The 12,462-nt window shown below is 32.1% G+C and overlaps 2 protein-coding genes across 3 annotated transcripts; both read left to right on the forward strand.

Annotated features, from left to right (window-relative positions):
- Window positions 1-1,074: 1,074 nt before the first annotated feature.
- LOC132048024 (uncharacterized protein At5g65660-like) lies at window positions 1,075-3,863 on the forward strand. Its single transcript, XM_059438974.1, has 2 exons — window positions 1,075-1,443; window positions 3,571-3,863. Exons 1-2 carry the CDS (start codon window positions 1,207-1,209, stop codon window positions 3,757-3,759), a joined length of 426 nt encoding a protein of 141 aa, XP_059294957.1. The 5' UTR covers window positions 1,075-1,206; the 3' UTR covers window positions 3,760-3,863.
- Window positions 3,864-8,164: 4,301 nt separating this feature from the next.
- Window positions 8,165-9,519, forward strand: LOC132048025 (uncharacterized protein At5g65660-like). 2 transcript variants are annotated; one of them, XM_059438976.1, is made up of 2 exons: window positions 8,165-8,580; window positions 9,274-9,519. In XM_059438976.1, the coding sequence occupies exons 1-2, from the start codon at window positions 8,350-8,352 to the stop codon at window positions 9,451-9,453; spliced, it is 411 nt and encodes a 136-aa protein (XP_059294959.1). In that variant the 5' UTR covers window positions 8,165-8,349; the 3' UTR covers window positions 9,454-9,519. The 2 variants fall into 2 exon arrangements, with proteins under 2 accessions (XP_059294959.1, XP_059294958.1); XM_059438975.1 differs by having other exon boundaries at window positions 8,168-8,580; window positions 9,262-9,517.
- The last annotated feature ends 2,943 nt before the right edge of the window (window positions 9,520-12,462 follow it).

A 12,462-nucleotide genomic window follows, 5' to 3' on the forward strand; every position in this document is an offset into this window, starting at 1 on the left:
CAAGTAAGCATAATTTATCTTGCATGTAGGAACCCATGAAATGCAATATATGGGTTTTCATGGATTACGGACGGATTTTCAGTAACCAAAATGGAAGATTAGGAATACAATAACGAACTAGTAATCTAACATAGTATATCATGGTACATGGACTTAGGGTTTATCATGAACTTGTCTAAAAACCCTAGTTTTGGTGAACTCTTGTATAATCATGGAAGAACGTGGCGTGGGGAAGAATAAAGATGTTCCCACATGTAGATAGAAGCCCTACATGCCTGGTAACCCTTCAAACTTGTGATAAAAATCTGAACTTTGAAGAAGAATCCCAAAGCTTAATCTTGAATCCCTTAAATTGGGTTTTCCTGAAAATCCTAGGTTAAGAACAATGAATTCTTGCTTCATGTTCATAGATATATGTTAGAATCCATTTGGAATGGGTTAGGGTTGCTTACCTTAGTGTATCTTGAAGGTTGGGAGAGAAGAACTTCGTGCTAGGGCTTGGGAATGTGAAAAGTGAGAAATAAAACTGAAGTCTCGAATTTATACTGTTCACTAAAGCGGAAGATGTACGGGCGCAAAGTACGACTCGTACTTTGAAGTACGGCCCGTACCTGGAATGCAAATTCCATTAGCTGGGTTAAAATCACTGCGAAGTACGGGATGGAAGTGCGTCCTGCACTTCAAAGTGAGGCCCGCACATTGTGCCCGTACTTTGATGGCAATTTCCAGAAACTCCATTTTTCCCCATGCCAAGTGCGGCTTAAAAGTACGGCCCGTACTTGGAAGTACGGCCCGCACCTTGACCGTGAAAATCAAATTTCAATTTGTCACACTTTCGTTTTGGTTTCTAAGTCCTGAATCATGAACGTAACTTAGTTTAAAGATACGAGGTGTTACACAATTTTTTTAGGACAAACTAAAACGGAAAGTAAGACAATCTTTTTAGTACAAAGGGTCTACTAAACAAGTGGGCCCCCATCTTAAATGTCTTCCGTACATTAGCCCGGACAGCAACCGTACTTTTACACCTAACACACTACATATCAAATTTATAAATTCTTACCCCCTATCCCCCTTCTTTCTCACACTGCCTCACAACCAAAAAAAAAAAAAATCCAATCCACTTCCCCATTTTTCTCCTAAACCAGTGCTCCAACACTATTATTTAAGCTAAATTCTGTTCATCATAACCAAATTAGATTATTGATGGAGCATCCTCAGTACTATGCACCGCACCGCATTGGGGACTCATCATCTCGACCGTCTCTAGGATTTCCTCTTGGAACAGCATTTCTGTTGCTTGTCATATTCAGTTTGAGTGGTCTCTTTTCTTGCTGCTATCATTGGAACAAAATCCGGTCACTCCTTAGAGCTTTCACCAATGGTATAGACCTCGAATCCGGCGATGATCCTGCCTCCTTCAAATCTAAACTCACTTATATGGTACAGAATTTATCTTCCCCTCTTTCGTTTGCTCAATCAACATTTCATTCAAAAAGTTTAAATTATTAGAGACGCAATATTTTTTTACTTATAGTTGGTTTTAATTTATATACAACAACCCACCGTGCAATTGATTTTTTCCTTATTAGTACATTTTAACTTATTTTTTTAACTAATGAAGAGTTACATGTTATAAGTCAGGTTAATCGGATGGCGTAAAAAAGTTATGCATTGGACATAACATAATTGAACTTAATTATTCACATGATCAGATAGATAAATCTCATTGATAAACGCTAATTGATTATCTGGTAAAATGGTACTCTCTCGTTCACTTTTACTTGTCTAGTTTAGACATTCCACATCCTTTAAAAAACAATAGGAGTAATTGTTATTGGTATTTTACCACAATACTCATATTAATTGATGTTTAGTCTTACGTTTTGGGAAATGATTTGAAGAATAAGTAATTAATGTTAAGGGCAAAACGTGAAAAAAAAAATGTTTTTATCTTGGAGTTAATTCCTTGAATGGTCATTCAAGTTTAGGGAATTTCCTATAAAAATCACTTTTGTTTCATTTAGGACAATAAGATCACTCATGTATCACCACTTTCCCTAAAAAATACCTAAACACCTCAAAAGCCTCCTTCTCTCCTAGTTAGCATGCCATATCATTAAAGCCCAAGTTTTTTTTATTTTAATAATAGACATATTTAACTTATCAAACTCATTTAATCAAATTCATATTTTATACCCAATTAAATATGACCTGATTAAAAATCGAAAAAAGAATCAAACCATACTTTCTATTAAGCCACTTTTTCAAATCTAAATTTTCTTTAATCCCGATACAAATATATTTCAATTTAAATTAAAATTCAAGAAATTTAATTTTTCTAGATCAAATTCAAGTTTTTTTAAATAACATATTTTTTCCACATTAAACAACATATTCTTTCCACATTAAAATAGAATTACACAGATTACACAAAGATTACACTCGTATCGGTTTAACTTTTAAAAAATCTAATAAAATCGTATATTTTAAAAAATAAAGCCAGTGCAAATTTTTCCTCTTTATTTTTATGTATGTAGTGTATAATTTTTGGCATCTCCATTCCATACCATTGAGATCTTTTTTTTTGTCAGAATTTTCATTACTATAATACTTGCTGAAAATATTATATTATTATTCTTATTTTTTATTTTAAAATTTTATATTATTAGTCTTATATGAAATATACTATATTCTTAATTTATTTCATGTAATGACATAGATATTCTGACTTGTCATGTTAATGTCTAGCAATATAAAAACTAAAGCTCTAAAGTAACTCAAATTCAATTTTTTTATTTTAATATTTATAGATTTAAAGAATTCATCTTTTAATTCTAATTCATTTAGATTACATGCTAGTTTGTTCCTTTGCCGTTTTTAAACCTGTTCATAGTTGATTGGATATAAAATATGAATTTAATTAAATGAGTTTGATGAGTTAAACAAGTCTATTATTTAAAAAATATGAGGGGCTGAATGACGTGCATGCCAACTGTAGGAGAGGACTTTGAGGTGTTTAAAGACTTTTAGAGAAAAGTAGTGATACTTGAGTGACTTTATTGTCATCAATGAAACAAAAGTGACTTTTGTAAGAAATTCTCTAAACTTGAGTGACCATCTAGGGAATTAACTCTTTTTATCTTGATATACTAAAAATAACAAGTAAAGTGAAAATATATTTTTAGTATAATAGACAAGTAAAAAGTACACGGAGGGAGTGACTAACTTACTCTAATAGGTTAAACTGTACCAATATTGTAACCAAAAATCTGTACAAACTGTTACTATATACGTTCATTTTAAGTCTTAAATACGTTCCATAATTTCTTTTTCTTAAACTAATTGCGTGAACAATTTTGTTCATTTTATTGGTGACATTGGAATTGAACTTTTACACTAGTTTATACCATTTCGAATTGTATACATCAATCACCTAGGTTTTTAGGCTAAAATTTACTCATGTTATGTGACACGTCTATCCAACAGACGCAGTCACGTCTAATTAATTGTTCTGTCTATATGGGCTTATGGCTACAATTAACTTTGTTCTTATCCTCTGTTTTACAGAATGAGAAGCAGAACCAAAGCCACAGCATGCCGGCAGTGTTGATGCCAGGTGATCAAGTTCCTAAATTCATAGCATTGCCATGTCCATGTCAACCTCCCCGACAGGAAAATGTGATTGCAGAGGTGCAGAAACCGCCTTCGCCTTCGCCTCCTAAGCCGTTTCGTATGGTGGTGGGATTACCTTTGTAGTACTCGTAAAAGGGAGTACTATTGATTTTAGAAGTGGCCTAGCTCATTGGTATATATATATTGAATTGTGGTTCAACCATATTCCCAATCTTTTGATTTGTAAATACCAATCGAATTCAGCTGGGCAAAGTGATTCATTCGCTGCAAACTTCCCAATATCTTAACTAGAACTTCCCATGTGAGATGCACATGAGTGGAGTTGCTTTAGTTTAACATACTTGACTTGGTACTGTTAATTTTATGATTTAGACCCTTATCAAAAAAAATAAAAATATTATGATTTAGACCAAACGTGCACGCTTTTTGTATACATTACGAAGTACTATTTCCATTAACCAGTATATGATCCAACCTCCATACTTTAAGGAGCATTTTAATCATAAAATTCCAAAAGTTCAAGTTCGAAATCCTTCAGAAAAAAAGTTACTGAGTGTTTCCTCTGTCTCAATTTATGTGACACACTCTTTCTTTTTAGTTATGTCACATTTCTGTAATTATAAACAACTTAACTTTAAAATTCACTTTCTATTCTTAATGAAATTATTTATATATAATCACACAAATATTTAAGATTTGTTTTAAAATATAAATTTTAAAAATCGTTATTTCTTTTTTAAATTTATATCAAATCAAACAGTGTCACATAAATCGGGAGGGAGAGATTACTGTATTACACAGTAAAAGCAACTCAAACAAAGATTCTTTTTTGAAATGTCTAAAACAAAGGCGGCCCTAATGTCATATAGTCCTAAATCAAACTGAGATGAAGCAATGTAGTCTACGAAAAGACGTGTTCCATGCCCCAGTTATTCCATCTTTTCACATGTAGCTAGAGGAACAGAAAAAGATCAAATTAATGTCACCAATTTCTGTTATTGCGTCCTTTGAGAACCCGAAGGGTCACACCTCCTGAAGGACTACACGCAATAAAATATCGTCTATACTTTTTACTTCCTTCATTTCAATTTATATGGCAATGTTTTCTTATTAGTTACGTTCTAAGAAAATGACACATTTTATATTTAAAAATATTTAATTATATACTCTCCATTTTACTTTTAAGGAAAAGATTTTATAGTTACACAAATATTATGTCATGTTTAAATCACAAGCTTCAACAGTTTTATAAACACACAAATATTATGACATATTTAAAATCATAAATTTCAAAAGCCTCTATTATTTTACTTAAATACATGCAAAATCAAATTGTGTTACATAAATTAACAAGGAGGGATTATGCCCTAACGAGAAGCCTGGGTTTTTCAACTACAATTTAAAGCAGTCATTGTTGTTTATACAATTGACTCTTATAGATGCTGTATTTATGAAAGTTTTCCTTTTCTTTAATTCTACTGCTGATAAATAAAAAATAAAAATAAAATGAACCTAGTCATTGAAGAGGTTCAGTTCATATAATTAGGTTCACTATAAGACTTCAGATGCAACTAACGTATGTTTTATTTCATTTGCTATATATTCAACAGATGCCATTCGCAACTTAAAAAAAAAAAAATTGTACCATTTGTTAGTGAGACAGCACATTCTGAGTACTTCTTCAACGTACTGCGTTTGGACAACTATACACGGAAAATACACGGAAAACAAATTATCTTAGTATAATGGAGTACAATCATTTTTCTTTTAATATTGTCCGTACATATCTCAAAAGATTTGTACAATAACTGAATTAAAAAAAAAAAAGAAAAAAAAAAGACACTTGTCAAATCTCTCACAACAAAACGATTCTCGTATAATCGAATCCTGATACTCAAACAATAATAGAATATAACAAAAGCAGAACACGAATCAAAGTAGAACAGATGACTATTTTGTTTTACGGGGACAAAGAAGTGTTAGTGATTCAGTGATTGTTATAGCGATTGAGCAGAGTAGAAAAAAAGGCAAGCTGTCCCTTAAATAAAATACTTGATGGAAATTTTAGGACTTTCAAATTTAAGTTAGGACATTTGAGTAACCTAAAAGCTAGCTCGATGTTGATTAGCGATTCGAAATCAGATTGACTTGAAGATGAAGTTTGCTTGAACATGAAATTTGAATTTCTTAAGTTGTATTTTTTTCTCATAAATATGAAAATTCCACAAATTGTGAAAATAACATTAATGTCCTGAATCTGATGTAATTAGGCTGAAGAATGAACTGAAATAAAGAAGATTTAGTTTAAAAAGATTTCCAAACATGAAATCATTTCCATCTCTAAATCACAATAACGTAGAACCTAAGAGTTTAATCGCAAAAGATTACACCATAATATCTGTTGTTGTTTGATCAAATATGCATGGTCGATATAAATATATCCACCAAGTTATGGATCTTTTTTTACAAAATATAAATTTATGGGTCAAGTTGTAAATTTTTAAAAAATTGAAATCACGATTTAGAATTTCAACTCCTATTTTTGGAGAATTTAATATTTGAAATCATGATTTGAAGTTGAAATTTTGTGCAGATTTCATAAATAAATGTTAGATATGAAATCAAGCTTTCAAATCTTAAGAAAGTGCACTACGCAAGTTGAAACAGATCCTAAAAAGAGCAGAAAGGATGGAGATTGCTTTCCAGACTCCAGTGTTTGCCAGCTGAATAGCATTTTCCCATTTTCACACCAGCCAACTTTAAAGTCAGTTCAACCCAATTTGGAAAATTCTTCTCGTAGTATCATAATTACTTAAGTAGCATAGTGTTTTACTTTTTTATTGCCTGGTATATTTTCTTTTGTGCTATGACATTATCATATCATCATTGTTATCATTATTGTTTTAGTAAGTATTATACTCGATTATTTTGTTGTCGCTGCGTTGCCATTACAACTTACACTTTTCCTTATTAAGGGTGTTAAATTTAACCCACAAAAGTGTGAGTCGCTCAGTCCATTCTAATCTGGGTGTATTGTGCAAGAAATTAAATATATTCATGATTCAAAAGTTTGGATCAATATGAATGAACTTAATATATAGTAGCTCGACTTTTCAACTTGTAAATAAAAGGAAAAAAGATCAGAGAGAAGAAGTTTATAAGGGAGAGGATAGGGAGAGTTGGGTGGAGTAAGTAGAAGGTTTTAGAATATACATATATGTAGCAACTCAATTACATAGTTATAATTTTTTTTTACAATATAAAACAAAGCAAAATTAATTTTGAAGGGTACTGAGTGCACTATAATTCTAACGACTAGAAATGTTTCAAAAAAAGTAGGCATACGACGTACAAAAGGTTCACGTCGTTCTTTGCTTAAAATATATTTATCGAAGCTGCAAACTTTGATTGAGTTGAATCATCATTTATTTAAATTCAATCCATTTGAACGTTTATAAATTTGAGCTAAATCATCAAATTTACATGCCTAACTCGTACCAACTTTTTTCCTCAAGTACCCCAAGATCAAATACCTAAACCAGGTGTTCGATTCCATGACCACATAGTTTCAACAAAGAGAAGTACACTATTAATTACTGGTAAATTATGTTTCACCATATTTTCTCATGTGCTGGATTAATTTTTTCATGGATTAAATATGTACAAATTAAACTATCAGAAAGAGGATATATATGAGCTAATTAGCCAAAAAGATAGTTGCAGACCAGTAGCGGGCTGGAATAGTTCATTTTATGCTACAACATTACTATTACAGATAAATGTTTTCCTTTCAAAAATAGTTCCTAGAATGTCTGTTAGATAATTTGTAATATATAGAGGTCTTAAATTGAACAGACACAGCTGTTCGTGAAAGGACATGACTATTACGAAAAGTCATCTCTCAAATTCCATAAATATAAGGACATTCTCAAGAAAGAAAAATGCATGTATAACATGCGCTATTGTATCACCGAAGGAATCGTTTATATTTTTACCAATCTGTATATAGGAAATATCTCTTTAAGGAAAGTCGAATTATTAACGCCTCAAAGTCATTTCTTGTTCTATTATGTTTTCCTATTTCTCTAACAATGTCTGCCGAAAAAAATTCGTTAGCAAACACCAGAGGAACTACTAACGACTTTGATCTTCCAGGATATTTATTTGATCTGTTAGTATGTTGAATTTTGTATACTACATAACCGGAGTTTGATTATTCAAATTGTGTGATTTATTCCTAACCACACAATCAAACGAATGCATAGTATTATAGCTAGAGAATTTTTTATTTTATTTTTTGCATCAGAGATTATAGCTAGAGATTTGATACACTTTTAGATTGGTTAGTACTCCACCAGTCCGCCCCAAAAAGAGAAGTAGGCCATATGAGGCATCATGCTATGCACCTAAGCAAGTAGGGCCCCAAACAACTTTTTCTTCCGTACCTCGGCCCGGACAGCAATTGTACCTTTACACGTACACACTTTTACGTCCCCACCTCTCTACCAATTCTATAAATGAATTCTTACCCCCAAGTCACATTTCAACCAAATCCACCTTCACTTTCAAAGCTGCTTTTGCTCTTAAACCACTACTATTCCTATAGTTATTGCAATATCTTTTTCTCTACTCTATTCTTTCTTGTGCATTGGATGTGGAGAGGAGTGAATACTACTTCATCAAGTTGTTATTGTTGTTGCTCTAGAACAAGTGATGGAGAGTCCTCAATATTATGCACCACCCCAAATGATGGAATCATCATCTCGGCCATCTCTAGGATTTCCTCTTGGAACTGCTCTTCTTTTGCTTGTCATTTTCAGTTTGAGTGGTGTTTTTTCTTGCTGCTATCACTGGGACAAAATTCGTTCCATACGTCGTCGATCTTTGTCTGATCTTGAAGCTGGTGATGATCCAGCCTCTTTGAAATCCAAACACACCCACATGGTAAGATCTCCTGCATTTTGGATGGAAAATAGGGGAAAAATTAGAGTGAAATTTCAACATTTTGAATTATCAGATAGAACTTCAGTACTCCCTCCATTCCAATTTATGTGATTATGTTTGTGGCTACAGAGTTTACTTAAAGAAAGAAAAACTTTTGAAACTTGAAAGTTAAATTCTTACTAAACCTCTAAAATGAGGGGCTAAAAAAAAATTCCTACTAAATATAGAAATGTCTAATGTCACATAAATTCAGAGGGAGGGTGTATTTGGATTGATAGATAAACTATTTTGGTGTTTGAAGAATATTTTAAATAAATACTTTTTTCCAAATTAGAAAAAAGTTTAAGTTATATATATATTATTAGTATAAGTAAATTTTATATCATGAGACTTTTACCTATTATAACAGATAATAATCTGTTTTATTTTTAAAATTACAAATTCAAAATTCTAAAATATTTAATGGTAGGTATACAGGCTGATGGTGTAAAAACTTGGTTACACCGACAATGTACAAACGTTACACTCTAAAGAGATAATTTACCGCACGTCTCAAATTCATGAAACATTTTTATTGAAGTACTTGTTTTATGTTATCCAACTAGACAAAGTCACGAATAATTAATTGTGCTGTCATAAGCTTATGGCTAAAATTAACTTTGTTCATTCTCTGTTTTACAGATTGAGAAGCAGAATGAAAGCCAAAGCATGCCAGCAGTGTTGATGCCAGGTGACCAAGTTCCCAAATTCATAGCAATGCCATGTCCATGTCAGCCTCCCCGACCGGAAAAGGTAGTTGCAGAGGAGCAGAAGCCGCCGCAACCACGGCCTCCTAAGCCAATTCGTATGATAGTTGGATTACCTTTGTATTAGTAAAAGGGAACTACTACCCATTTCAGAACTGGGCTCGGGCAAGAGGGGGTTGCTCAAATGGTAGATACCCTTCCCCTCCAACTCGAAAGTTGTGGGTTCGAGTCATCCAGGGAGCAAAGAGGGTAGCTGCTCGGGGAGGGGTTAAGAAAAAAAAATGGGCTTGTTGCTGTATGTATATACTAGCTTAGTATATATATTTTATTTTATTTCAACCATTCCCAATCTTTTGATTTGTAAATACCAATGAAAAACTTTCAGTTCCCGGATCGTATATACTTCATCTATCTCATTTTTTGCGCGACATTAATTTGATAGAGCATGAAGTTTAATATATTTTTAAAAAAAAAAAAAAAAGACAGAGTTTTCACATAACGTAAGTGTCCTTAAAACTTATGGATTGAAACATGTTACTGGCGATTCTATTATTATACAATATGCTATTAAGGGAAAAATAAGATTTAAAAATATCAACTATATGAAGGTGTCATTTTTTTCACATAGACTAAAAAGAAAAGATATCAGTATAAATAAGTATTTAACATCAGCCGAATAAAGTTCGTGTGATGCAAATCTTAACTAAAAATTTCTCAAAATGAAAGAAAAAAGGGCAAAAGAAGTTGATGTGGCATTTTTTGCTGTATTATAAAGAATCATGTAACCAAAATGAACTTGATGCTACTAATAGGAACTTTGGCAAATCAGTTTAAGGGTTCGTTTATTTTCCACAACTTCTAAGTTAGGGAGATTAGTGGTTCTAAGAGAAAATCAAATCTTTCCAAACTTATCTTACTGGATTAGAAGCTCATTTAGACGTATGTTCAACTCGGCTTCTCCTTTATTAGTGTCACAAAATAAGTGTGAATTCAACTTTCATCGTTCTCCTTCCTCGATTCCCTAATGCAGCTAGAAGAAAGTTCTCGAACTAAATTGTGAAGCCATAATAAATCACATGTAAGCAAGCAATTACACACTCAAACCAGTTTTCAATCTACAACTGTTTTGAGTTAAATTGTGAAACCATTGTAACAAACTAAGAAAAAATGACGGAGCGCATTACATGATATAACAACATATCCAGTGAAATCTCATAAAGTGGGATTTGAGAGAGTAGACTATACGCAGATCTTACTCCTATTTTGGGAGATAAAGAGGTTATTTCCGATAGACTCTCGGCACAAGAACAAGTAACTCAAAGCAGTTTAATAGTTACATGTTGATAATGTTAATATTGTAAAATCCACTGTGACACACCTATTATTTTTTTTTTCTTCTAAGTAAAAAAAAAAAGGTAAAGGGTGTGCTCGTGAATAATAAAAAGAGAGAAGGTAAACCAAGTTAAGAATCTTTGGTAAGATTTTATTCTTTGATTTGATCTTTGCTTAATAGGTGTCGAGAGTTGCTTTTGCCGTTGGCATTGGAAAGTGACCAAATTGTCCTATATGGAATCGGACTCGAGGACCAAGAAGAAAAGATAACTTCTTTAAAGGTGTGTAGCTGGAAAATATTTTTTAATTTTTTCATATTTAGTTGGTCTAAATTCTTTGGAAAACACTTTCTTTAGGAAAATAAGTTTCTTAAAATTATAAAAAAACGTCTTTCCTAATGGAAGTAAGGAAAACAAATTTCATAAGTGACACTTCAAGTTCATTATCTCCTCCACACCAACCCAACGCCTCCAAACCCGCACCCCCTGCCATCTCTAACCCCACTCCTCACCCCATCCCACCCCTGTAGCGTTGTGCTAGATTACATACAAATTCTGTTAAGATAATAATTTTTTGCTTACTTACTAAACACTAAAAAATAAGAAACTTCTGGAATAACATTTTCTTCGTACCAAAAACACCTGCGTGCTTGTTCGAGTAGGAGACTATGAGAGCTGCGTGTTTTAAGGCAACGATTGAAAACCACGGCTCTACAAGACAGATTATAATCTGAGGGAAAGGGACTAGAAACCAACATATAATGTTGATAGTATATACATTTTTGACATAATTAATTATTTTAATATGTTATACTAACAGGTAATTACATTTGTTTTAGGTTGTTGATACATTTCTTTTTATGAATATCTACATAAATGCCCTTAGACTTTTGAGATCATTCAACCTAGACCGGTCAATCTTCTGTTATTGCTATTTTATGCATAAGGATCGCTTTTTTTTACGAAAATTTCTGACGAAACTCGTTGGGATTTCGCTCATCTTCTGATGAATTTTTCGTTAAAATACCTTTATCAATGAGCCAAATTCTAACAAAACATAAATAAAAAATTAACAATTTTTCGGTAGTGATTTATTATACACCACGCAATTTTTAGGTCATTAGTCAATCGTGAATAATTATTTTTGTGTCAGAGAAATTGTATATTTTAATTTCAAAACTTTTAGTTAAGTGAACTAAGTAGTACTATAAAGAACTGAGAGAGAAAAGAGAGAAAAAAAAAAAAAAAAAAAAAAAAAGAGAAGTAGACACATGAAGAGTTTCTTCACCAATAATTTCAACCCCTGACCTAATTTCTCTTTAGAATGAAATATTCTATTTTCTTCAGTTCCACGAAACACCACTTCCCCACCACTTACCATGTTCCATCGTCCGTAATGATTTGTTTCTTTTTGTCCTTTTTCTTTTTTTTCTCCTTTAAGTACAGTTTCACTTTTAATTTCTTTTTCACCTTTCTCCATGATCATCAGCTTAGCACTTGACTCCTCATTCGCATTGAGGGTGTTTGAATTTGTTTATTTTAAGTATTTTTTGGCTTTTAAGTTATTTTCTACTTTTTGTCGTGTTTGAAAAAGATATAAAGTGCTTTTAAGCACTTATTTTTAGGCTAAAAGAGTTCAAAAATAAATTAAAAGCCAAAAGTTATGACTTTTAACTTATAAGTTATTTTTAAAAAGTCAATCCAAACACCTTCATAGTTTAGTTCTCTTTCGAACTGACCCTTCAATTTATGGAAAAACAATGCCTTTCTCTTTCTCTTCTTATTTTTCCTTTTCCTCTCTTTTA

The sequence above is a fragment of the Lycium ferocissimum genome, chromosome 2 (genome assembly GCF_029784015.1).
Source record: "Lycium ferocissimum isolate CSIRO_LF1 chromosome 2, AGI_CSIRO_Lferr_CH_V1, whole genome shotgun sequence".
Lineage (NCBI taxonomy): Eukaryota > Viridiplantae > Streptophyta > Magnoliopsida > Solanales > Solanaceae > Lycium > Lycium ferocissimum.

What these genes read in the sequence shown, in the direction of transcription:
- LOC132048024 (XM_059438974.1), top strand. Translation starts at nt 1,207, where the DNA reads ATGGAGCATCCTCAGTACTATGCACCGCACCGCATTGGGGACTCATCA. An exon ending in AATCTAAACTCACTTATATG is followed by an intron (nt 1,444 to 3,570) that starts GTACAGAATTTA and finishes TCTGTTTTACAG; the next exon opens with AATGAGAAGCAGAACCAAAG.
- LOC132048025 (XM_059438975.1), top strand. Translation starts at nt 8,350, where the DNA reads ATGGAGAGTCCTCAATATTATGCACCACCCCAAATGATGGAATCATCA. An exon ending in AATCCAAACACACCCACATG is followed by an intron (nt 8,581 to 9,261) that starts GTAAGATCTCCT and finishes TCTGTTTTACAG; the next exon opens with ATTGAGAAGCAGAATGAAAG.